Source organism: Mirounga angustirostris, unplaced genomic scaffold, assembly GCF_029215605.1.
Source record: "Mirounga angustirostris isolate CCGP_5_RB_7025 unplaced genomic scaffold, mMirAng1.0.hap1 SCAF_7, whole genome shotgun sequence".
Classification (NCBI taxonomy): domain Eukaryota; kingdom Metazoa; phylum Chordata; class Mammalia; order Carnivora; family Phocidae; genus Mirounga; species Mirounga angustirostris.
This window is the reverse complement of record NW_026991715.1, coordinates 11882156-11907833: the sequence shown is the minus strand read 5'-3', so window position 1 is coordinate 11907833 and position 25678 is coordinate 11882156. Positions and strand designations below refer to the sequence as shown.

The 25678-nt window shown below is 39.3% G+C and overlaps 1 protein-coding gene across 2 annotated transcripts in view; it reads left to right on the top strand.

The window, feature by feature from the left end:
- The window catches only part of CCDC112 (coiled-coil domain containing 112), a 31329-nt gene extending 5961 nt beyond the window's left edge, over nt 1-25368 (top strand). Inside the window, exons 2-10 of one of the 2 annotated variants that reach the window (XM_064595795.1) lie at nt 4721-4842; nt 8348-8469; nt 12240-12329; nt 15320-15395; nt 15779-16169; nt 20021-20434; nt 22537-22632; nt 23388-23506; nt 23900-25367. In XM_064595795.1, the coding sequence (XP_064451865.1) occupies nt 4721-4842; nt 8348-8469; nt 12240-12329; nt 15320-15395; nt 15779-16169; nt 20021-20434; nt 22537-22632; nt 23388-23506; nt 23900-23942 (1473 nt within the window). In that variant the 3' untranslated portion in view covers nt 23943-25367. Of the gene's footprint in view, nt 1-4720; nt 4843-8347; nt 8470-12239; nt 12330-15319; nt 15396-15778; nt 16170-20020; nt 20435-22536; nt 22633-23387; nt 23507-23899 lie in introns of both variants that reach the window. The other variant, XM_064595796.1, reaches the window with a different exon arrangement.
- Nucleotides 25369-25678: the final 310 nt, after the last annotated feature.

The window sequence follows — 25678 nt, the reverse complement described above, 5'->3', positions numbered from 1 at the left end:
GCAGGAAGCCTGCTTCTCCCTCTCCGACTCCCCCTGCTTGTGTTCCCTCTCTCGCTGTGTCTCTCTCTCTGTTAAATAAATAAATAAAATCTTTAAAAGAAAAAAAAAAAACCAGAAACCTTGGATTCCAGAAGGCAGTGGGATGACATAGTCAAAGTGCTGAAAGAAAAGGACTGTCAACCAAGAATTCTATGCCCACCAAAATTATTCTTTAAAAATGGAAAAATTAAGACATTTCCAGACAAACACTAACATATGCCAGCATATATGCCTTACAGGAAGTATTAAAGGAAGTCCTTTAAACTGAAATAAAAAGACTACATAAAAATTCAAATCCACATGAAGAAGAGGATGAATAGGGGCGCCTGGGTGGCTCAGTTGGTTAAGCGACTGCCTTCGGCTCAGGTCATGATCCTGGAGTCCCGGGATCGAGTCCCGCATCGGGCTCCCTGCTCGGCGGGGAGTCTGCTTCTCCTTCTGACCCTCCCCCCCTCATGCTCTCTCTCTATCTCATTCTCTCTCTCAAATAAATAAATAAAATCTTTAAAAAAAAAAAAAAAGAAGAGGATGAATAAAGAGTACTGATAAGTAAACAGGGAGGTAAATATAGAAGTCAGTATAAATATATTTTTTTGTTTCCTAACAAACTTTTTTCAGAATATAGAGGAGGGAACATTTTTCAACTCATTCAACATTTTTCAACTCATTATTTTTACCCTGATACCACAATCAGACAAAGAAAACACAAGAAAGAAAATAACAAACTAGTATTTCTTATGAATATAGATGCAAATTTCCCAACAAAATACTAGCAACCCAAATCTAACAACATATGAAGAGGATTACATACCATGATCAGTTGGGATTTGTTCCAGACATGCAAGGTTAGTTCAGCACATGAAAATCAATCAATGTAATACAACTTATTAATAGAATAAAGGACAAACTACATGATCATCTCAATAGATGTAGAAAGAGCAATTTACAAGATCCAACACCTTTTTGTGATTAAAACAAACATTCAACAAACTAGCAATATAAGGGAACTCCTCAATCTGATACAGGCATCTATAAAATGCTCACAGCTGATTTAATGGCAAAGGATTAAAAGCTTTCCACAGGGGCACCTGGGTGGCTCAGTCAGTTAAGCGTCTGCCTTTGGCTCAGGTCATGATCTCAGGATCCTGGGATCGAGCCCCACGTCGGGCTCCCAGCTCAGTGGAGGATCTGCTTCTCCCTCTCTCCTGACCCTCCTCCCTTGCTTGTGTGCTCTCTCACTCTCAAAATAAAAAAATAAATAATAAATAAATAATAAAAAATTTAAAAAAAATTTTTAAAAAGCTTCCCACATAAGATAAGGAACAAGACAAGAATGTCCATTCTCACCACTTATTCACTGGAGATTCTAGCAAAGGCAATTAGGCAAGAGAAACAAATTGGAAAAGAAGTAAAACTATCCTTATTTGCAGGTGGCATGATTTGTGTATAAAAAATTCAAAGGATCCATGTAGAAATTACTAGAGCAAATAAATTCAGCAAGATTGAAGGATAAAAAAGCAATCAATAAAATCAGTTTTAATTCTATATACTAGCAATGGACAATTCAAAAATGGAATTAAGAAAATAATTTTGTTTACAGTAGTATCACAAGAATAAAGTACATAGGAATGTAAATTCATTGTTAAATTACAAAAGAAGTACAAAGCTTATACTCTAAAAATTCCAAAACATCATTGAAAGAAAGGAAGGAAGACTTACATCATTGGATATTTGAGGTTTATGAATATGAAGAGTTAAGACGGCAATACTCCCCAGATTGATTTACAGGGTTAAAATCCCTTTGAAAATCTAAGTTGTCTTTTTGTGCATACATTGATAAACTGATCCTAAAATTCATATGGGAAATGCAAGGGTCCCAAAATAGCCAAAACAATCTTGAAGAACAAAGTTGGAGGACTCATACTTCCTAATTTCAAAGCTTACTACGAAGCTATAGTAATCAACTGTGTGGTACTGGCATAAGGATAGACATACAGATCAGTGAGCTTTAAGAGGTAAACCCTATGTTTAAGGGCAGTTGATTTTCAACAAGGGAGCCAAGATAATTCAATAAGGAAAGAAGATTCTTTTCAACAGGTGGCGTTGGAATAACTGGGTATGTACATACAAAACAGTGAAGTTGGACTCCTGCCACACACCATATATAAACATTAACCCTAAATGGATGGAGACCTAAATACAAGAGATAAAACTATAAAATTCTTAGAAGAAATGTAGATGTGAGTCTTCATGACCTTTGAATGTTTCTTCTGTAGGATATCTAATGCACAAGCAGCCCAAGATAAAATGGATAGATTGGGCTTTATCAAAATTGAAAATATTTGTGCTTTGAAGAATATTATCAAGGAAATGGAAAGACGGCTCAGGGAAATTGGGAAGGTATTTGCAGGTCTTTTATCTGATAAGGGAGTTATATCCCCAATATATAAAGAATGCTTCCAACTCGACAATAAAAAGACAACCCGATTTTTATTTTTTTATTTTTATTTTTTAAAGATTTTATTTACTTGAGAGAGAGTGTGCATGAGCTGGGAGAGTGCTGAGCAGGGAGCCTGACGTGGGGCTCGATCCCATGACCCTGGGATCATGACCTGAGCCAAAGGCAGATGCTTAACCAGCTGAGCCACCCAGGTGCCCCAACAACCCAATATTTAAAATGAGAAAATAAAACATAGAGTTAACCTATGATCCAAAAATTCCACTGTGAATTGTATGCTCAAGAGAAAGTATATTCATACTAAAACTTGTACACAAATGTTCATAGTAGCATTATTCATATTGGCCAAATAGTGCAAATAACCCATTGTCCATCAACTGATGAATGGATAAACCAAATACAGTAGATCCATACAATAGAATATTATTCAGATATAAAAAGAAATGAAGTACAGATTTATGGTACAATGTAGATGAATATTGAAAACATTATGCTAAGTGAAAGAAGCCAGACATAAAAGGTTACACATTGTGTGATCCCATTTATGTTAATTGTCCAGAACAGGCAAATCCATGGAGTCAAAAATAGATTAAATGATTGCCAGAGGCTTGTAGGGAAGAGGGGTGGAAGTATGATGGGTATGGGATTTCTTTTTGGTATGATAGAAATTTTCCGGAATTAGATAGTAGTGATTTTGCACACTACTTAATATCTTAAAAACCATTGAATTGTACACTTTAGATGGATATACTATATGGTAATGTGAATTGTATCTCAGTGAAAAAAATATTTCCTGAATTCATTACTTTTTTTTTTTTTTTTTAGCTTGCGCCTAGAAATGTAAAGCCTTGTTTCCTTTCTGTCTCATCTACATCAATCTGTCAGCGATTCCTCTTGGTTATAGATGCAAAATCTACTTAGTCTTACTTCTTTTTTTTTTTCAAAGATTTTATTTATTTATTTGACAGAGAAAGACACAGCGAGAGAGGGAACACAAGCAGGGGGAGTGGGAGAGGGAGAAGCAGGCTTCCCGCGGAGCAGGGAGCCCGATGTGGGGCTCGATCCCAGGACCCTGGGATCATGACCTGAGCCGAAGGCAGACGCTTAATGACTGAGCCACCCAGGTGCCCCTACTTCATTTTTTTTTAAAGATTTTATTTATTTGAGAGAGAGAGAGAACAGGGGGAGGAGCAGAAGGGGAGGGAGAGGGACAAGCAGATTCTGCCCTGAGCGTGGAGCCAGATGTGGGACTCAATCCTAGGACCCGGAGATCCTTCTTTTTCTATCTGTGCCACCCCAGTGGTCCTAGACACCATCATTCCTCATCTGTTCCAGCTACTTCCTTGATCCTTCTGCTTCCAGTCCTGCTTTACCTCCTCCCCCACCTCCCACCAATTTATTCTCCGAAAATGGCCAGAAAGAATTTCTTCAAAAATTACATGTGTCATGGTATTCTCCTGCTCAGAACTCTTGAGTAAAATCCAGACCCCCTAAGTGACTTATAATGCCAATGTGATAGGCCACGTACCTGCCTGTCTACCTTCATCTCCTGCCAAGCTCCCCACCTTTACTAACATCATGTCACCTTAGCTCTTTCTCTGCTTAAACCAGCCAAGGTCTTTCCTGCCCTGTGACTTCTGCACACTCTGGGCCGTCTGCCTGGGACCCCTTCCCCTACTATTTTTGATATGGCTGGCTCTAGTCTTCCTTAAGCGTCATCCCCTCAATAGAACCTCTGTGGCCGTTCTTACTGAAAAAACAGTCCTTTAACCCATTATCTCCATCTCAGTCCTGTTTATTTCTTAAGTAGCACTTATTGCAATTGGTGTTTTTTTAATTAATGTTTGTTTACCCTTTTCGTGGTAAATCTGTTTCCCTCACCAGACTTTCAGCCCGGGGCCATATTGATGTGGGTCATCATTGTTTCTGTGGTGTCTAGTACACCACATGTCATAAGTGTTCGATACATATTGCTAAATGACTGAAAGAATTAGATCTTTTTGTAAAAATCCCCAGAGACTTAATATTTCTTAATTTAGCATTTTAAGGTAGATATTCCTTCTTCCACAAATATATTTTTAAAAATTAAATAAGACAGGCCCCCAGATTGTCCCCCAAGAGACTTCATTATTATTACTGATGCTTTCTCTCTGAGAAAAATTCTGCCTTCATCTCTTGCCATTTTTATTATTGATGGTAAATTTGTTTTTGTTCTCTGTGTAGAATGATAGCTGTTTCGGTACTTCAGGTGGGATTCGTCCTTTTCACCTTCAAAACTGGAAGCAGAAAGTTAGTCGGACAAAGAAAGCAGAGTTCATACGCACAGCAGAAAAATTAAAAAATCAGTAAGTATAAGAACATTATCTTCAATTAACATTACTAGCCGTGTTTTTGTGGACAGTATGGAGTTAATTCTACTCTACCCTCTCCAGTCCACATTAAGTTACAAAATTCTAGTCACTGGCTTTCCCGAGATGAATGAGAAAGGCAGGGGTATGAAAAAGACAAATGATAACAGACTATTTAATATAAAGTTTTAAGTAGAGTTATTTTCACATATTATTTTGAATCTGTGTTTTAAGGGAAACAAAACAGTTATTTCTTTAGATCGCATACATCAGTACATTTTCATTGCCCAACGTAAGCACTTGGTAACTATTTTTGAGGGTGTCAGTATTTTTAATGAAGAGTCTGTATCCTCAAGTTATTTTTCTTGAAATGGCCTTTTAATTGATCTCCCTCCCTTGGTCTCCCCTTTCAGATCTGTCTTGCACATCATGACTAGAGTAACTGAGAAGTTGCCATTTATTTTAACTTTTAGTGTATGTGTATTTTTTTCTTTTAATAGCCAGTGATATCTGTTGAATGTTCAACATTGTCAGCAGCACCATGATATGATAAATATTGTGCAGGATGATCAAAAGCATTAGAACTCATACCACCCGACCCTACCCTGCAGCTGAGAGCTTTTTACAAACACTGCTTTGAATTTGTACAATATCAATTTGCTAAAGAAATCAGGAGAAATGGAGCCTGGATTAGTGGCAGTTCTGTTTAGAAATTCTGCCAACAAAAAAGTATACTGTTTAAATTGTGAAACGTTATACCATACTGTAGCTTTGGGAGATTGAATGCTCTCCGCATTGATATAATACTTATATTTTTAATACTCAGAATTTGGGAAAATACAATTTTATTTTATTTTTTATTTCGAAAATGCATGACTTTAGGTAGGACTGGACTGTAGGTTAGGGTTCTGGCTTATGTTTGTCCCTAGATAGGTAATCAGCCAAGTGGTTAATGGCCATGTCTATAGCAAACCAGTAGATTATGGTGGTGTAGAGACTTTCTTTACCAGTATATATTGGTTTTATAGCTCTGATTAGGCTTTCTTCATCTTGTTATAAAATTTTGGAAAAACTCATGGAAAGAGTATTAGAAAAACCCGTTAATAGAGTGTCTCTGGCCAACAATTTTCATTGAATACAAAAAATCACAGTTCAGAATATAATTCTGGGTTTTTTTCAGTATAGGTAATAATATATTCACATGGTTCAAAAATCAACACACACTGAGGGGTGCACAGGGGAAAGTCTCTGTGTCACCCCGGGCCCCGCCACCCACTTCTCTTCCCTTCAGATAGCCACTATTTTTAGTTTCTTTTGTATCCTTCCACAGGATTTTTATACGCTAGGAGGAAAGAAAAATACATATTCAGATTTTTCCTTTTTTATATAAATGGGAGCATACTGTACACACTACTCTGCATCTTGCTTTGTTTTGTTTTATTTTTAACTTAAGAGTATACCGAGGAATTGTTGATTTTGTCAGACAGGATCATGGCATTATAGTTAAGTATCCATAATCTCCAGAGATGCACACTCAGGTATGCTGGGGTGAAATTATATAATGTAGTGGATTTACTTTAGAATGCTTTAGTAAAAGGGAGAGAGAAAGAGAGATTAAAAAGAGAAGAGCTAGGTGAACCGAGAGAGGTCTAATTGTCAAGCAAGAGTGGTGTGAGGGTACATAAGGGGAGTCACTCGATCACTCTCTACTTTTGGTTGTGTGACTAACATCTTCATATAAAACCTTTGTTAGAAGAAGAGTGTATCTCGGGAGCTCTTTCCCTGTCAGCACACAGAACCTGGTACTGCTTTGCTGTATTCCAGGGCGTGAATGCACCGTAATTTATGTAACCTGCCCCGTAGTGATGGACATTTAGGTTATAGTCAGTCTTTGGCCATAATGAATCACAGTACCTACATAGGTCCACGTCATTTTGTGTATGTGGTGGTGCATCTTTAGGAAAAATTCCTAGAGGTAGAAATGCTCAGTCAAAGGCACATGGGTTTGCAGATGTAATAAATATTGCCAAACAGTGCTCCACAGGCAATTTGCAATTCCACGAATAATGTGTGAGAGGACCTATTTCCCCACAGTTTTGTCAACAGAATATGTATTTACACTTGTGATTTTTGCCAGTCTGATAGGTGTACGATGTTACTGTGGTCTAGTTTTACTTTGCATTTCTCCTGTTATGAGTGAGGTTGAGCATCTTTTCCTGTGTTTAGCTATTTGTCTCCATTAGTACATTTTGAATGTCTTTACAGGTGAATATTTCTAATCCAGGAATCACAAAGCATAACTTACCGTCCTAGCATATCCCCTGTACATGTAGACATTTCTGTCTGACCCTATAATTTCCCTCACCTGCAACCAGAGCCTAGATGGGCTTCCCAGTCCTCAGCACAGGACTCCAGTAGCCATGCTCAGTCCTTAAGACTTGATATGTAGACTGAGATCTATTTGACAGCTCTGTCCTACCCTTTGCTTCCTCTCCCAAGCCCACATACTACGGTATGATCTTCTTAGCCTTTGAGGCAGCCGGGTAGGGCCCAGGGCAGTCCCATCTGTTTACCCCACTGAACTTTATAAATACTGACTTTTTTTTTATGGATGGCAAATTGGAAAATATTGGGAAACTCTCTCTTAGATAGTCACCCCTCAGGTTGTATGAAATTAAGTCAATGGCCCGAGACGTTCCACCATTCATTAAATACAGGATTCCTGGAGAAGAATTTGTGTTGATTTCTGGAAGAAGAAAATAAATTTCTTTGTCCAACCAGAAACTCTTCTTGCTAGTATCTGTTTTGTCTTACCCCAGGGTTCAAGCTAACATTAGAACTCCTTACTGGTAGATGGACTAGATCCAAGGAGCAAAAATGACACAGAAGAAGCTTTGAAATCCTTGTAGATGATATCCCTAATTATACCAAAATTCCTGTCTATGTAGATCGTTTGCTTCTTGAAATTTTAGTTTTATTAATTACGTTAGTACACATTTCTGTAGTACATAGTTACTACGTGGAGGTGTGCCCTCATATAATTGAATCACAGCCCTGCTTAGGCAGTAGAGAGCTGCCATTACTCACATTTTAGTGAGGAGGAAGTTCACCCCAGGAGAGCGGAAAGGTCTTGGCTCCGTTTACAGACTAACTGTATCTCCTGTGGAAGGCAGCCGTCAGCAGTGGTGGCCGCTTTGAGACTGAGTTGGAATCAAGAGCCAAATTGCTATTGTATTTTCAAAGCCAGTGCATGACTGCCTTTTCTGAAACTCACATTTTGTAATTTAAACAGCAATTCAAATTACTCATGATTATAGTTGAACTTGACTCTTTTCTAACTACTACTTTGACTCCTTAGCCTTATTAATTCTCGTAATTATATTTGGGCTCTTTAGATGAATTAATCCATCCATAAGTACTGATTATAATGAGTGTCTTCATATTTTAAACAATTAAAAATATATTTAAATCACATTGATGCCATTTGTTTCTTTTCCTAAAGAGTTATTAACATAGAAAAAGATAAACACAGTCATTTCTGCAACCAAAAAAGTGACTTCAGAAGTGAGCATAGTATGCTGGAAGAATTGGAAAATAAATTGATTAACAGCAGGAAAACAGAAAGTAAGTTGAGTTCATGATGAGCTACAAACTGTTGAGTGACATCAAGTTGTAGTTGTTTTGCTTTGTCTTTGTGCTTTGACTGTGTTATATTCTCCATCAAAATACTTTCTAGTTGGTAATAAGTCTGTCTTTTAGGGATTTGTATCTCCTTTTTCAGGTCACTATTTGGTCATTCGAACTGGATTGTTTTCTATGTACATTTCTTTGTCTTTAAAAGGAAAAAGAGGGTTTTGTTTTTTGGTTGCCAAACCAATTAATGCTATTAAAATTTCTTAAAATGAAGGGAAATCGGTTCCTGGGCTTTCTAGTCTTAGCTCATCACCCTGGTATTGTTGACTGAATAGGTCAACATCAGTGGATGCAGAAGCTAGATTTCGTAGTGGTATGAAGTGGGGAAGGCACACAGCTGCTCAAACCTGAGTTCACTTGTCTGTGATAGAAAACCTACCATTTCCGCCTCAGGGGAGCGGTCTGTGCATCCAGTGAGGTAATATATATGAAAGTACCCTATAAAGTGCACAATGAATATGTTCTGTTGTTGGTTACAGATATTCATCATTGTTAACAGTGTACTAAATGTTGCCCTTAAGAAAAGGATTCTGTAAAAATATATTGTTTTGTTGTAGGTTTTATATGTTGCAAAATTTTTATGTTAGAATGGAAAAAAACTGCTTAGCATTACATAAAGGAAAAATAATGATTATCAGCTAAGCCTTATGAACCGTTAAGACTTATATAAAAATTACACTGCCTCTACTCCTTTATAGTCAGTTAAAAGAAATTCTTAATAAATGCTTTCTTTCAGAATATATGACTGTAATATTGTAAAAAGTCATCTTCTGTCAGGTAGTGGCAAGAATCATTCTTCCTCTTCTATTGGGATGACAGCAGGACCTGATATAATTACCAAGTGTCCAGTTCTCCTCTTTGATTTATGGAGACATCTAAACATCCCTAGTTTAATATTTTTTACTTTCTTTTTTTTTTTTTAATTTTTTTTTAAATTTATTTATTAGAGAGAGAGAATGAGAGAGAGAGCGCAAGAGGGGGAAGGGTTAGAGGGAGAAGCAGACTCCCCGCCGAGCAGGGAGCCCGATGTGGGACTCGATCCTGGGACTCTGGGATCATGACCTGAGCCGAAGGCAGTTGCTTAACCAACTGAGCCACCCAGGCGCCCTATTTTTTACTTTCTCTCAGTTCTTTAATAGATGACTAAGAAACTGATCTCTCTTTTTTTTTAAAGATTTTATTTATTTGTTTGTTTGTTTATTTATTTATTTTAGAGAGAGAGCAAGAGTGTGAGCAGGGGGAGGGGAGGAGGGAGAGAAAGAATCTCAAGCAGACTCTCCGCTGAGCCAGAATCAAGAGTCAGACCCTTAACTGACTGAGCCACCCAGGCGCCCCGAGACTGATCTTTCTATCTCTTGATCATGCCATTGTCGGAGTGTCTCCCTTCTGTGCATTCCCTTTTGTAAGGCAACTTTATTTCTTTCTTTTCATTTCCCATTATTGTACAGTTTCGCCTCTCTTTATTCACACTTGGTGTTCATCTTATCTAGGAGAGGAAGGAATGCGCTGTCCCAGTATAAGTTTTTAGACGTTTCTTCTTGCCATATTACAACTTAGAAGTAGTAAATACCTTTTCCTTGCCTCAAATATCATACCACAATTTTGGCCTGTGTTTATGTAATACTGTACTTAAAGGTTGGCCCATACATACTGTCAGTTCCAAATGAATAATTAAGGGATCATTTGCCCTATCGCAGTATCACTGCAGTTGATCAAACTGTGACAAAAACAAAATAACAGAACTGTTTCCTACTTACTACACTTCGCTAGAGAAGTTGCCCAACCTACATTTCCAACAGTGAATGAATGAAATCCTATAAAATACATTGGACATGTTTCTGCTTTTATGGAACTCTTGAATTTTAATAGAAAGCAGAACAAATCCTGGGGCATCTGGCTGGCTCATTCGGAAGAGCATGCAACTCTTGATCTCAGGGCTGTGAGTTCAAGTCCCACATTGGGTGTAGAGATTGCTTAAATAAATAAATAAATTACTTTTAAGAAAAAATAGAACAAACCAAAGTCACATATACATGTGTGAGGTTTGTTTTGGATATTAGCACTGGCTCTGGGCCTATAGGTAAACTTAAAAAAAAAATAATTGGTTTTAAGGGGCGCCTGGGTGGCTTAGTCGGTTAAGCATCTACCTTTGGCTCAGGTAGTGATCTCAGGGTCCTGGGATCAAGTTCTACATCGGGCTCCTTGCTCAGCGGGGAGCCTGCTTCTCCCCCTCCCACTGCCTGCCACTCCCCCTGCTTGTGCTCTCGCGCTCTCTCTCTTTCTCTCTGATAGATAAATAAATAAATAAAATCTTTTAAAAAATTAATTGGTTTTAAGGACTTTGGGACAGCTGTTTGGTACTTCATGCTTATTTGTGGAAAACTTGCAATAAAGGAAGAGGGGGCACATAAAGTACCCAACAATGATAAAATAATATTATCATATGAATATATATATGAATATATGATACTGGCTTAATAATTTAAATAAACATTAAAGTAAGGTTATTACTTCAGAAAGAAAATACAAGAGAAGAATCCAGACTTTCTGCTGCTGATACAGAACATCTGAAAATGTCTTTGAGACCTTCATCTGGCTTTTACTGTGGGCCTAGCGTGTTACTTCAGACTAGCCCATTGGTTGAGCTTGGCAACCTGTAGCATATAGGTACCACTACATGGCAGCTGGGCACCTCCACAAGGCCATGACCGTGACACCAGTGGGTCTCACCGACCCCTGTCATGGAGGATGTGTTTAGATGACATTAATTCTCATCAGGAAGTTTGTCAGTATGCATAGAATTAATATTGGGTAGACAGTTTTAGTATTCCGATGGTAGAGATCAAATTCTGTTTCCATAAATTATAACAAAAAGAAAAAAAAACTTTTTTTTTTTTTTTAAGATTTTATTTATTTGCGAGAGAGAGAATGAGAGACAGAGAGCATGAGAGGGAGGAGGGTCAGAGGGAGAAGCAGACTCCCTGCTGAGCAGGGAGCCCGATGCGGGACTCGATCCCGGGACTCCAGGATCATGACCTGAGCCGAAGGCAGTCGCTTAACCAACTGAACCACCCAGGCGCCCGGAAAAAAAAAAAACTTTTTAAGAATAAAACATGACTGGGGCGCCTGGGTGGCTCAGTCATTAAGCGTCTGCCTTCGGCTCAGGTCATGATTCCAGGTCCTGGGATCGAGCCCCACATCAGGCTCCCTGCTCGGCGGGAGGCCTGCTTCTCCCTCTCCCACTCCCACTGCTTGTGTTCCCTCTCTCGCTGTGTCTTTCTCTGTCAAATAAATAAATAAAATCTTTAAAAAAAAAAAGAAGAAGAAGAAAACATGACTACATCTGAGCTCCTGTTCCATGTATTTAGAACATTGTCCAATCATTCAAACTCCAAAGAGTTAAAAAACGGAGAGAGAGAGAGAAAGAATGAACATTTCCTTTTATAGTAAGACTTAACCCATTGTGCTTTTAAATATTGGAGGAAACTGGGAGATGCTTTAGTTAAGCAAGGTTACTTAAAATGTTCAGGCTGTTTTGACACAAATATCTTTTGTGATATTTTTTTGACCATCTTTTGTCCTTTATTTAATTGCTCTTGGCTATCTTTTACTAAGTGATAGTGATCAGTCTTACGTGTAGAACCCTGAGCTGTAACCACCTTTGTGATAGTTATTTAAAAGTACATACTTCTTCCTTGTAGGAGCAAAAATCCAGCAACAATTGGCCAAAATACATAACAATGTAAAGAAACTTCAGCACCAGTTAAAAGATGTGAAGCCTACACCTGATTGTGAGTGAATTTAGATTTCTGTTCTGTCTTATGTATTAGTATTTGCTATTGCTCATTAGAAATATTTATATACTCTCCTAATAAGTGCTTTTTTTTCCTTTGGCCTTAATGGAGCCAGGCCATAATGTATTGGTTAGGGATCAGGAAAGATACATTAATAATTAACTGTGACATGTGGAATTTATGTAGTTGCTTTACCTTTAAAATGTTATCATATCCTCACAAATTATGAAGTTGATTGAACAGAAAATAGTGTCATGTACAGGATGGAACCTCAGGTATGGAGGAGTTCAGATTCAGCTAACGAAGAAGAAAAGAGGGAATTTCCTGATTCCCAGCCTTGTGCTTTTCCCACCATTTGCTTTTTGAAATAATTGCCTTTCAAATAATTGCATTTCGAATACATAAGGAAAAGGTTAATAGTATTGGGACAAATGCTAGCCATTTGGAAAAAAAGGAAATGGCGTCCTTACCTCCCTGCGCACACCAACATTCATTCCTGAAGGATCAAATCACTTATTAGTTATGTGATTTTAGGCAAATTACTTGGTCTCTCTGAGCTTTTATTTCCTTGACTGTAAAATGGAGATAATCGTAGGACCTCCCTCAGGATTCTTGGGGAGATGAAGTGAGACAATGCATATAAAGCACCTGTCTAATGTTTATAACTTAGGAAGCACTAAAAAATGGTAACTATGACTATCCTAATTATTATTTATTAAATTAATACATGAATTCATAAAAATCCTAGAAAAGAACATGAGTTCATATTTTTATAATTGTCTTCTAGTTTACAAGAATGACAATCAGAAGCCATAAACCCAAGGGCGCCTGGGTGGCTCAGTTGGTTAAGCGACTGCCTTGGGCTCAGGTCATGATCCTGGAGTCCCGGGATCGAGTCCCAGGATCGAGTCCCGCATCGGGCTCCCTGCTCGGCGGGGAGTCTGCTTCTCCCTCTGACCCTCCTCCCTCTCATGCTCTCTGTCTCTCATTCTCTCTCTCGCAAATAAATAAAATCTTTAAAAAAAAAAAGAAAATAGCAAAATGGGGGCACCTGGGTGGCTCAGTCGTTAAGCGTCTGCCTTCGGCTCAGGTCATGATCCTGGAGTCCCTGGATCGAGTCCCGCATCGGGCTCCCTGCTCGGCAGGGAGTCTGCTTCTCCCTCTGACCCTCCTCCCTCTCATGCTCTCTGTCTCTCATTCTCTCTCTCGCAAATAAATAAAATCTTAAAAAAAAAAAAAAAGAAGCCATAAAGCCAAAAATAGACATAATTGACTACTTCACACACACACACACAAACCCAAAAACATAAAGTTGACAAACAAATTAGGAAAATATCAGCAATACATATGTAACTTAAAAAACTAATGACCATAACATATGAAGAGTACCGACAAATTGGAGCAACAAAGGTAAGTAAGCTAATGGAAAGATGGGTAAAGATTATCAGGGGCTCGTTGATAGCAAAAGAAATACAAAACACATATGAAAAAATGCTCAGGCTCATTAATGATCACAAAAATGTCAGTGAAATCAGTCATGATCCATTTCGCCTCTCATTTTGGAAATGGTTCAAGGTGCACAGGAAGGGGACGCTCAGGCACCGTAAGTGAGTAGAGCCTCCAAGCACCAGCAGGACAGTGCACCGTTGTTGACCATACTGTAAAGCACATACACTTTTTGATTTGGCATTCAAATTTTTCAGTTATTGTCTGAAAACACTCGAGCATGCCAGATCACTACACAGAAGTATTTACCACAGCATTGTATCTACTGAAAGGTTCATCACGTGGAGAATTAATGAAATGACTTAGGGTAAATGTAGACAATGAAATATCATGAAGCCATGGGGCGCCTGGGTGGCTCAGTCGTTAAGCGCCTGCCTTCGGCTCGGGTCATGATCCTGGAGTCCCTGGATCGAGTCCCGCATCGGGCTCCCTGCTCAGCGGGGAGCCTGCTTCTCCCTCTGCCCGTTCCCCTGCTTGTGCTCTCTCTCTGTCTCAAATAAATAAATTAAAAAAAAAAATCATTTGCTTTGGGGCACCTGGGTGGCTCAGTCGTTAAGCGCCTGCCTTCGGCTCGGGTCATGATCCTGGAGTCCCGGGATCGAGTCCCGCATCGGGCTCCCTGCTCAGCGGGGAGCCTGCTTCTCCCTCTGCCCGTTCCCCTGCTTGTGCTCTCTCTCTGTCTCAAATAAATAAATTAAAAAAAAAAATCATTTGCTTTGGGGCACCTGGGTGGCTCAGTCGTTAAGCGCCTGCCTTCGGCTCGGGTCATGATCCTGGAGTCCCGGGATCGAGTCCCGCGTCGGGCTCCCTGCTCAGCGGGGAGCCTGCTTCTCCCTCTGCCCGTTCCCCTGCTTGTGCTCTCTCTCTGTCTCAAATAAATAAATTAAAAAAAAAAATCATTTGCTTTGGGGCACCTGGGTGGCTCAGTCGTTAAGCGCCTGCCTTCGGCTCAGGTCATGGTCCCAGGGTCCTGGGATCGAGTCCCGCATCGGGCTCCCTGCTCAGCGGGGAGTCTGCTTCTCCCTCTCCCACTCCCCCTGCTTGTGTTCCCTCTCTCGCTGTCTCTCTCTGTCAAATAAATAAACAAAATCTTTAAAAAAAAAAAAAAAAAGAAATACCATGAAGCCATGAAAAAAATGAGGGGGGACATACGTATATTGACATGGAAACTTAACCACATGTATTTAACCACATTTTGTTAAATGAAAACTGCTTCTCACAAGGCAGTATGTATAGTATAAAACATTTCTGTGGGAAAAATAACGCTAGTATGGTTTAATAATACGTGTGCACAGGAATAAATCTATAATCAGAAAAAAACAGCAGTCATAAACATGAGCTTTATAAAAGCACAACTGTCTTATCCTTTAGGTTAAGAAATGTTGATAAATTAAGGCAACATTCCGTTTTCTCCTAACATTTTATTCTTGGTCCTACTAAAATACGACATAACCGTCTTTCCATGTTATTTTTTTTTACAGTTGTTGAAAAGCTCAGAGAAATGATGGAAGAAATTGAAAATGCGATTAACACTTTTAAGGAAGAGCAGAGGTTGATGTATGTTTTAAGTTCATTTTGATATAAAATTATTGACCTTTATTTTTCATTACCTCTCCACTAGGTTGTTGTACACAAGCTATTTTATTGTTCTGTATTTAATATTAGTCTTACACAAGAGCAATATAGCACCTCTCTTTTATTTTAGGTTTCAGATTGCTTTTCACGTTTCAAGTGAATTTTCACTTATATTTGGACAAGATAGAAAACCTAAATAAGAATTTGAAAGATGTTTTTTTTCCCCTCTTTATAATGTTAATAATTGTAAGTCGAGAAGATGACATGTAAAGAGTCAGGAATAATGAAATTTGAGGGGAAAAAAGGCAAGGTCGATATGGATTTGTTTGTATCTTATTATTCAAAGTTTACCTTTAAAATTTCAGTTATGAAGAGCTTCTTAAAGAAGAGAAAACCACCAGTAATGAGTTGAGTGCCATATCAAGAAAAATCGACACGTGGGCTTTGGGTAACTCAGGAGCAGAGGCGGCTTTCAGAGCCGTGTCAGGCAAGCTTCCTGTAGACAAAGAAATGCTGAGCACTCTTCCAGAAGAAGTGGTAGATTTCGAAAAATTCCTTCAGCAAACAGGAGGGCGACAAGGGGGCTGGGATGACTATGACCACCAGAACTTTGTGAAGGTGAGAAACAAACATAAAGGGAAGCCAACGTTCATGGGAGAAGTTCTAGAAAACCTTCCTGGAAGAACACAGGAGGAAGTTCAGCAGCACGAGAAATGGTATCAAAAATTTCTGGCCCTGGAAGAAAGAAAAAAAGAGGTAATAATCACAACAATAGCTATTACTTGTTGTATGTTTCTGTCTTCCAGGCACAGTGCTAGACTCTTTAACATGGATCATTAACTTTACAACCACTCGTGAAGTGTGTTTATAGTCCCCCACCCCACTGTCCTATAAAAGAGAAACTGAAGCAGTGAGAAGTTAAGTAATCTTACCCAACTAAGGGAGCGCCAGTTGAACTTCCTCAAGGCCAAACATTTCTACCCTAAGAAATGCAACGGGCCAGAAAACTTCTGATGGTGGGCAAAACCCCCCTGTGTCCGCCTGAAGTGTGGGAAATCCAGAGCTACTTAGGCTTTTGGTAAAAGTCATCTTACCACCAAGGCCTGATTGTTTTCAAGAGAAGATAAAAAGGCGGTAGGGAAAGACTCTTTGATTCTTAAATGTTTCTTGGAGTTTTGGAGCTTAAGCCTCATTGTTTATTTTAAAAGACTCAAGGTGTTGGCTACCCCAGAGGAAAGACTAACTCTTACTGGTAGCAAATACCTAACAGGTTCCATTTTCACAATAATATTACTCTGGCTTTGGTTTAAATCAGGACTTCTCAACCTTGGCACCGTGAACTGTTTGGGCTGGAGACTTCTTTGCTGTCCTGTGCACTGTAGATGGTTAGCAGCATCCCTAACCTCAACCCTCTAAATGCCAGTAACACCCCCTTAGTTGTGATCATCAGCGATGTCTCCATGCATTACCCAGTGCCCCCTGGATGGCAAGAATTGCCCCTGATTGAGTACCATGGGTTTAGATAGTCTGAGTCTGAGTCCCTTTTTTTTTTTAAGATTTTATTTACTTGACAGAGAGAGAGAGAGAGACAGCTAGAGAGGGAACACAAGCAGGGGGAGTGGGAGAGGGAGAAGCAGGCTTTCCGCCGAGCAGGGAGCCCGATGTGGGGCTGAATCCCTTTTTTGTAGACTTTCACTATAATAAACATCAGCTAACTTGGTTTGACAGCAGAAGTATGATTGTTCAACAGATGACGTACCTAAGGAGCATTAAAGAAATGTCGATTCCACATTTAATTTAAAATTTTAGAGAAAATAGGGTTCATTTGTTGTTTTTTCTTCCCTTCAAAATAAGTTGAATGTAGGAAAATTGACATTTGGGACTTCAAGAAAATTTTTTTAAATAAGTCTTTTTTTGTTGTTTTTTAGAGAGAGAGAGTGTGCAAATGTGCACTCATGGAGGGGGTGGGGAGGGCAGGAGGAGCAGAGGGAAAGGGAGGATCTTAAGCAGGCTCCACATCCAGCACGAAGCCCATCACGGGGCTCAATCTCATGACCCTGAGACCGTGACCTGAGCCAAGATCAAGAATCAGATGCTTAACCGACTGAGCCACCCAAGCACCTCGAAACAAGTCATTTTTAAAAATTCAAGATAATGAGCTGTTAAGAATTATTTGGGCTTTTTTTCCCAGGATACTGAAAACATGGGGTCCCTGGACCAGCAAAGTCAGCATCACCTAGGACTTGTTAGAACTGTCTGGGCCCTAACCCCAGACCTGATCTGAACTCTGGGTGTGGGGAGCAATCTATGTTTTCACGAGGCCACTGGGCGGTTCCGTTACGAGCTCAAGTTTGAGAGCCACTGCTCTAGGGAAAAGGAGCAGGCACGGTGCTTCTCGTAATAAAGGCGAACCACCTGGATTCTAGCTCACTCTTCTTCTCAGTCTGTTTCCGGTCGTTTGACACCTGATTGAATGTAGGAGTGAGGTAGGTGGGGTGTCAGGTTGTGGGGCTGTTCACTGAAGTAGGACATGTTGGAGAAGAGGGAATTTGGGGGGAGAGCCTCAGGAACGTAGTTTTAACTCTACTGAGTTTAAGATGATGAGTAGGAAGGTGCCTGGCTGGCTAGTGAGTGGAATGTGCGACTCCTCATCTCAGGGTTGGGAGTTTGAACCTCACGTTGGGTCTAGAGATTACTTAAAAATAAAATCTTTAAAAAAAAAAAGATGATGAGTAGGTGATTTTCCAGTTTTATCTCCCACTCCCCTTAACATGTCCTGTGTTTTGCCCAACCGAAGATAATGATGTTCAGACGTGCTCTGAACTTTCTGGCCCGAGCACCCTTGCTTGTCTTGTTCCGTCTTTCTGGAGCCTCCATTCTTTCTTCCCCGCCTTCAGTGCCAGCCCATCAAAATCTGCCCAGATCAGATGCTACTTCCTGCTTGCCCACTGAGACACAGGAAGTCCCCTCAGAATTCACAGACACCTCGTGTATACCTCTTTTGTGTGTGTGTGTGTGTGTGTGATAGAGTGTGAGCAGGGGGCGGAGGGAGGGCAGAGGGAGAGGGAGAGAGAGAATCTCAAGCAGTCTCCATACCCAGCGCTGAGCCCGCCCCAGGCTCAATCCCACTACCCGGAGATCATGACCGGAGCCAAAATCAAGAATTGGACACTTAAGCAACTGAGCCACCCAAGTGCCCCTTGTTTATATGTCTTCTTTGACATGCTGGGGCACATATATGTGCTAGTGTTTATGTATCTTATCTCACCTGGAGCTGTGCTACTCAAACTTGGTCCATGGACTAGATGTTAGTTTGTAAGCTGTTGCTGGTTTCCAGTAGGATAAATCGACTGCACCAGAATCAGCTACTCAATAAGCACACTGTTTAGTTAAGTTCACTTTTTTTTTTTTTTCTGTAGAAAACTTTCTCATTGAAGGAAGCAGTACACTGATTTACATTCTGGCGTAAATTGCTGATATTTTTGTGGACCTGCACTTTGAGAGACTCTGTTCTAGATGGCACTTGGTACTGTTTTAATTATCTGTGGCTCCTATCACACCACCTTGCATATAGTACACATACCACAGGAATTTGTCTCATGAATGTATGATACACCATGAGAAAAGATGAAGAAACAGTGTCCTGACTGGAGGGGAAAGTCATTCAATAGATGTATCCTTTATGGCTGCTAGCAGGCTGCTAGAATTTTAAATAATATTTATATACCCGTAAATGCAATATAGCAATTTTACTTTTTTTTTCACACTTGTGAATCAGTATGTGCCAGGCACTGACTCACTGCATCTTCACAACAACCCTGTTTGAGAGGTACTACCCACTGCCTTTACAGATGAGCAAAATGAGGTCAGAGAAGCTTCGTGACTCATCCAAGAGCACACCTACTAAATGACAGAGCCAGGATTTGGTCCCAGACGGCTGGCTTCAGACCCATGCTCTCAAGCAGCCCACTTGTAATTCCTCTTCTGATATTTGACAGAGAAAAAGTCACTCAAAGTATTCTAAGCCTAGACAGAGGGTTTGGAAGCAGAGTGAGTTGATCAGAAGAAAGAGATGTTCCCTATGAACGCAAACGAAGCGGGTAAAGGAGAGGAGGCCACTTGATGAGGTGCAGTCTTTGTGAACCTGGGGATTAAGAGAGAAAGAAGGCCAAAAGGATAAACCAATACTCAGTGTTTAAAAGGTACATTATTGGGGCGCCTGGGTGACTCAGTCGTTAAGTGTCTGCCTTCAGCTCAGGTCATGATCCCAGGGTCCTGGGATCAAGCCCCACATCGGGCTCCCTGCTCAGCGGGAAGCCTGCTTCTCCCTCTCCCACTCCCCCTGCTTGTGTTCCCTCTCTCGCTGTGTCTCTGTCAAATAAATAAATAAAATCTTTAAAAAAATAAAAGGTCCATTATTTAAAAAAAAAATGAAGTAGGAAAAAAATTGCATTGGTTTAGGAAAAAAAAATGCTTTAAAACCTAAGCAACCAGCATCCTGCAAACAATATTCTTTCTAGAAAGATGGATTTGAGGTTGCCTTTTCGAGCGCTCTTGGTTATTAAAAATGTTTTTCTCTTGCTGTCCTTTTTTTTTTTTTTAATCAGTCTATTCAGAACTGGAAAACCAAAAAGCTGCAAAAGAAGGAGGAAATTGTCAAGTTGAAGGAAAAGGCAGAGAACATCTCTCTGCTCCTGCACAATAAAAAAGAAGATAACCAGAAGCGAGAAGAGGAGCAAAGAAAGAAGCAGAAACTGGCCGTGGAAGCGTGGAAGAAGCAGAAGAGTCTCGAAAGGTCAATGAGGCATGCCTCCCAGGTGAAAGAAGAAGCAGAGAAAGAGAAGCATCAGCAGAAAGAGCGCCGTCGCCAGTTTAAACTAAAAGTGCTCCTGGAGAGTTATGCCCAGCAGAAGAAAGAGCAGGAAGCATTTCTGAGGCATGAAAAGGAGATGAGGGAAAAGGCGGAAAAGGCCGAAAAGAGGAAAACCACTGCCGAGGAGATCTCCAGGTTTCAGGAACGAGTGAGTCAATAACAGTTCCTGGGTAGCCTTCAGGGCCCCCCGTAGGGGTGTTGCCTCCAGACTGAGGTCAGCGAAAACGGGAGACCGCGCAGAAGTGGGGTGATGAAGGTGGTGGGCTGGGGTCTTCAGGAGGCGGGCAGGCAGTGAGGGAAGCCTTCCAGAGCTGCGGGTGGCAGACCGAAGGGGATGCTGGGGTGGAGGCTTGAAGAAGAGGGGTGGGGGGGGTGGATCCTTCCTGGCAGAGGGAACAGCATGAAGGGCAGCTCGCAGGAGGGTGACGGTGTGGTTTGGGGGGAAACCTGTAAGAACTGCAGGAATGTTAGGGCACCACCCAGGAGCTGGGAAGCAGCAGGGGACGAGGCCGGAAAGGTGGCCATGGGCTGGGCCACGCATGTCCTGTCTTCTCTGCCAGACCGCCGGTCTCTACCCCACAGGTGATTTGCTTACTTGTTCACTGTCCATCTCCCCACCATCGTGAAAGCTCCATGAGAGCAGAGGGTTTGTCCTTTTTGTTCATCCTTGTACCCTAGGGTCTGGTACAGTATAGAAACTCAGTATGGACTTAAGGGAATCAAGGTTACTGCAGAGAGGTAGGGGATAATAGGGGATTTTAAAAAAACATACAAGAAAAATGCTAATAGAAGAAAGAGTTTACAGTTTTACTATTAAAGTGGAATTCAGTCCAAAAAGTATTTAAAAAGATAAGACTGTTTTTTCTTTTTTTTTTATTCTTATGTTAATACCCATACATTACATCATTAGTTTTAGATGAAGTGTTCCATGATTCATTGTTTGTGCATAACACCCAGTGCTCCATGCAGAATGTGCCCTCCTCAATACCCATTACCAGGCTAACCCATCCTCCCACCCCCCTCCCCTCTAGAACCCTCAGTTTGTTTTTCAGAGTCCATCGTCTCTCATGGTTTGTCTACCCTCCGATTTCCCCTGCTTCATTCTTCCCCTCCTGCTACCTTCTTCTTCTTCTTTTTTTTTCTTAACATATATTGCATTATTTGTTTCAGAGGTAGAGATCTGAGATTCAACAGTCTTGCACAATTCACAGTGAGGAAGACTGTTTTTTCAAGATTTATTTATTAGAGAGAGAGGGTTGAGGGCGTGTGCATGTGCGCATGGGGGGGGGGGGGCAGGCAGAGAGAGAGAATTTCCAGCAGACTCCGTGCTGAGCGTGGAGCCCAGTGCAGGGCTCAGTCTCACGGCCCTGAGATCATGACCTGAAACCAGGAGTCGGGCACTTAACCAGCTCTACCACCCAGGCACCCCAGGAAGGATACTTTAAAATGAAAAAGGGTTCAAATGAGATAGAACTAGGGGCGGCTGGGTGGCTCAGTCAGTTAAGTGTCTGCCTTTGACTCAGGTAATGATCCTAGGGTCCTGGGATCAAGCCTCCAGGCAGGCTCTCTGCTCAGCAGGGAGCCTGCTTCTCCCTCTGCCTGCCACTCCACCTCTTGTGCACTCTCTCTCTCTGTCAAATACATAAATAAAATCTTTTTAAAAAATGAGATATACCTGTTATGAAATAATTCTTATGAATTGTTATATGCATCAAAAGACATATAAGCAATTGTCATAAAGCAAAAAATAAGGGAAATGCAAAGAAAAATAATAGACAAAAGCACATTAATGGAACTTCCCTTAGCCCATATGTAAAAATCTTCCTAAATAACAAAAGATCCCATGCATTCTTCCCACCGCCCACCAAAAAAGGCAAGCAGGCCGCACTATAAAAGACCTAGAAAAAAAAAATCACGTAAAACAAAAAATATGTGAGAGATCTAAAACCAGACATACCTGTATCAATAAGTGAAAATAGGCTTAGCTCAACTAATAAAAGAAAAGGAGTTTTAGATTGAACTATAAAATAAAACAAGAGATAGCTAAAGAAAGTGATTCAGAAAGGATGTGCATGTGTTACATTTATATTCAGGATAAATACAGCTCTTAGCCTTTGTTGGAAAAGGTTAATATTGAAGTCTTGATAGTAGGTAAGTTCATTTTACTTGCAAGCAACCGACCTTTGAAACAAATTCCACTGAATTTTATTTTCTTAATGTTGCTCTTCTTTTGTTGATGTATTTTTTTAGGATTTACATAAACTTGAATTGAAAATTCTAGATCGACAGTTAAAGGAAGATGAAAAGGCAGAAAAACAAAGGAAACTGGCAAAATTAAAACAAAAGGTGCTGTGTGCTAAGATTTATTTTTATTGTTACTATCCTAACTCCTTGATTTGTAAGGAGACAAGCATAAAATCCATTTTCTTTATATCCAGAGCTCTATTTCTGTATCACTTCCTCTAGATTTCATACTTAACGGATTTACATATTACAAAGCACAGTTTAGTACAACTTAAGCAACTGTTGTTGGAATTCTGCCATTTCACATTCTAAGCACCTTATTTTCTTTTACCCTGAATTAATTTTCTCTTCCTACTCTTCATTCTGTTTTTCATTTTTTTTCTGTATATGCCTCTGTTTTAGACCTATGGCAGCTAGGAGCATTGCTTAATCTCCCTGGGAGTACACGGACTACAGATGTTGGTGACTCTCATGGGAACGGAAGGAACGAAGGACTTCTGGTGGTTATTTATCCTAAATTTATTGTCTGGCTATCCCACTATCACACTTGGTGGCATTACATTTCCCTCAGAACAGAAACAAAATAGAAAAACAGTGGAAGCAGAATAAAGTAATTGAACTAGAAAAAAGAAGCTAAATTAACAGTTTATTAATAGATTGATGGAGTCCAGATTTTAGGTTAGCTCTCAGAGCACAACCAGAAGTTTGCTGAAAAGGTTAACAGTTTTTTTTCTGTTTAGTGAATGTCAAGGATGTTTCTTATAACTGCTTGCTGTTGTTACTAAAGATCTCACTCACTAGTCCAAACTTAATAGTTCATATAAAGTAACTGGCACTCATTTTCATTCTGATTACAGGTTGAAAACAATGTTAGTAGAGATCCCTCTAGGCTTTACAGACCTACCAAAGGTTGGGAGGAACGGACCAAGAAGACGGGACCCACAGGCTCTGGGCCACTTCTGCGTATCCCACACAGGTAAAAAGGAGTTAGAGTGGGTGTCCACTTTATAACAACTTAATAACTACATATTTATATTTTATACAATTTCTATATGCATGCTAGATTTTACAGTAAAAAGCTGGTAAAAGTTGCTAAATAGTGTTCAATTATATAGATGTTCTATCATTCCTATACATTGAAAACTTGAGCTATTTACACTTCGTACCTAATGACATAGAGTGGCATTTTACATGGTGGTTAGATTCTGACATGCATATGTCAACAATCTTGCATGGTCAAAGTCACCCATGAAAAGCCTTTTACTTATATAGGAGGCATATTATCTCTCAGTGAGTCCACCATAGAATTTAATTAGGATTTTTTTTTAATTCCCTTTGTATTTATAATTGCCCTTCTTCTTCTCCCTAGGGCTATTCCAACCTGGAGACAAGGACTTGACAAAAGAATATGAGATAATGAAGTTGGTATTCAGTTGATGAGAATGTCAGCATTTTCATACCAGGAGAGAGTCAATAACTATGTTCTTTAAATAGTACTAGCCCCAGTCAGATTGAGAACTGTGTTATATGTGAATCGACAGGTACTGAGTTTCATGCGGCATTGTTGTAGCTCGTGTTTATACTCAGAGGGTATTTAATGTGTATGTCGGCCTATTATTGATGTAAATGTTTTTTGAATAAGTGTATGTTACAAACATGATTTCATTTAAATACTCAGAACATTTCAAAGATATTTTGTTTTTGTCATGGCATAGCAAAATAAATTGGGACAATCATAGACTAACTTTTTTTTTAAACAAAAATTTTTTAACATTTATAACTTGGAGGTGAATTAGCTCAAGTAACAAAAATGTAAAGGTTTTCCTTTTTTGGGGGAAGTAAGTTAGTACTTTTCTAAGTTTAACAAATTGGTAGTTTGTCAGTTGTTACATTTTTGTGTAATAAATACATTTTGTATTTGTTGGAAGCATGCTTTGTTTTATATAGAGAATATTTATTTTAAAAATATGCCTCACCTCATATATATCCTATTATTTGTATTACCGATATCTTTTTGGTTTCCTTTAGCTATTCCCAATTTCCCTTTAGCCTTTCTGGATGTCACACATTTATAAAGCCTTTGTGTCTATCACATCTTCCTAGCTGGTGCAGTTTTCTTTACTGCTTCTGTTTGACTCAAAATATTTGGTCAAAAGAGTTAACTTTAAAATTTCCAAACTTTTGTACATGAAAACACAATTTAACTTAATTTGACTCAACTTTTCATATTATAAAATCTTAGTTCCTAACTTTAATCATTTCCCATCTTACAGGAAAGATACCATATATGTAATAAATATAGAAAACTCGTTTCTTTTAACTTTTATCTTAGAATATCTTTAATTTATAACTTGATACATCTAGGCCAAATGACTCAGAAATTTACTTCTAATAGTAACCTTTACTTATTTCACAGTTAATCTTCAAAGCAGATGGCTTCCAAATTTTGTAAACCGAATTCTGATTACACAAGTACTGGTGCAAAATGAGAGAAATAACATAAAACATCCTTAATCAGGAATGCGTGTTTTATTTGTAGTCCTTGTTCTCTATAACTTTTTTTTAAATGATTGGAGGCAGTTTAAGAAATAAAATATTGAATTGGACAACAGATTTTAAACACAGAATGGAACTACTACAAGATAGAAAAAAGGTTTCTTACATAATAGATTTTGAACATGTTGTTTTTTATTGCACAGAAAGGCAGCTATCCATTTCCTGCATCTAAGGGAAGCATACTGGGTAGTGTGATTTTATGGCTTTTTGTCTGTTTTTTGGTTTGTTTCTTAATAAAAGTATGGAGTTTTCTTTGACAAAACCAGTCCTTCTAACTGAATCTAAAATAAATGAGGAATTTATTATATGGATCCTCTATATAAGGCATAGAATAAGCAATAATTAATAGTATCTTCAGTTATAGGCTCATAGAAGAAATAAACATTTCTCATACTGATTTAAAAAGGATATGAGTAAGAAATTTAGAAAAAATCCCTAAAAGGAAAATGTTAATAAAGCACCCATAATTCCATTACTCCAGGGTAACTTTTTCCAAAAATATGCCTACATATTTTAAAATAGCTATAGTCATTTTATTTACTATACTAAATCACATTATACATACTTTCCTATGTTTCTATAGAATTCAAAC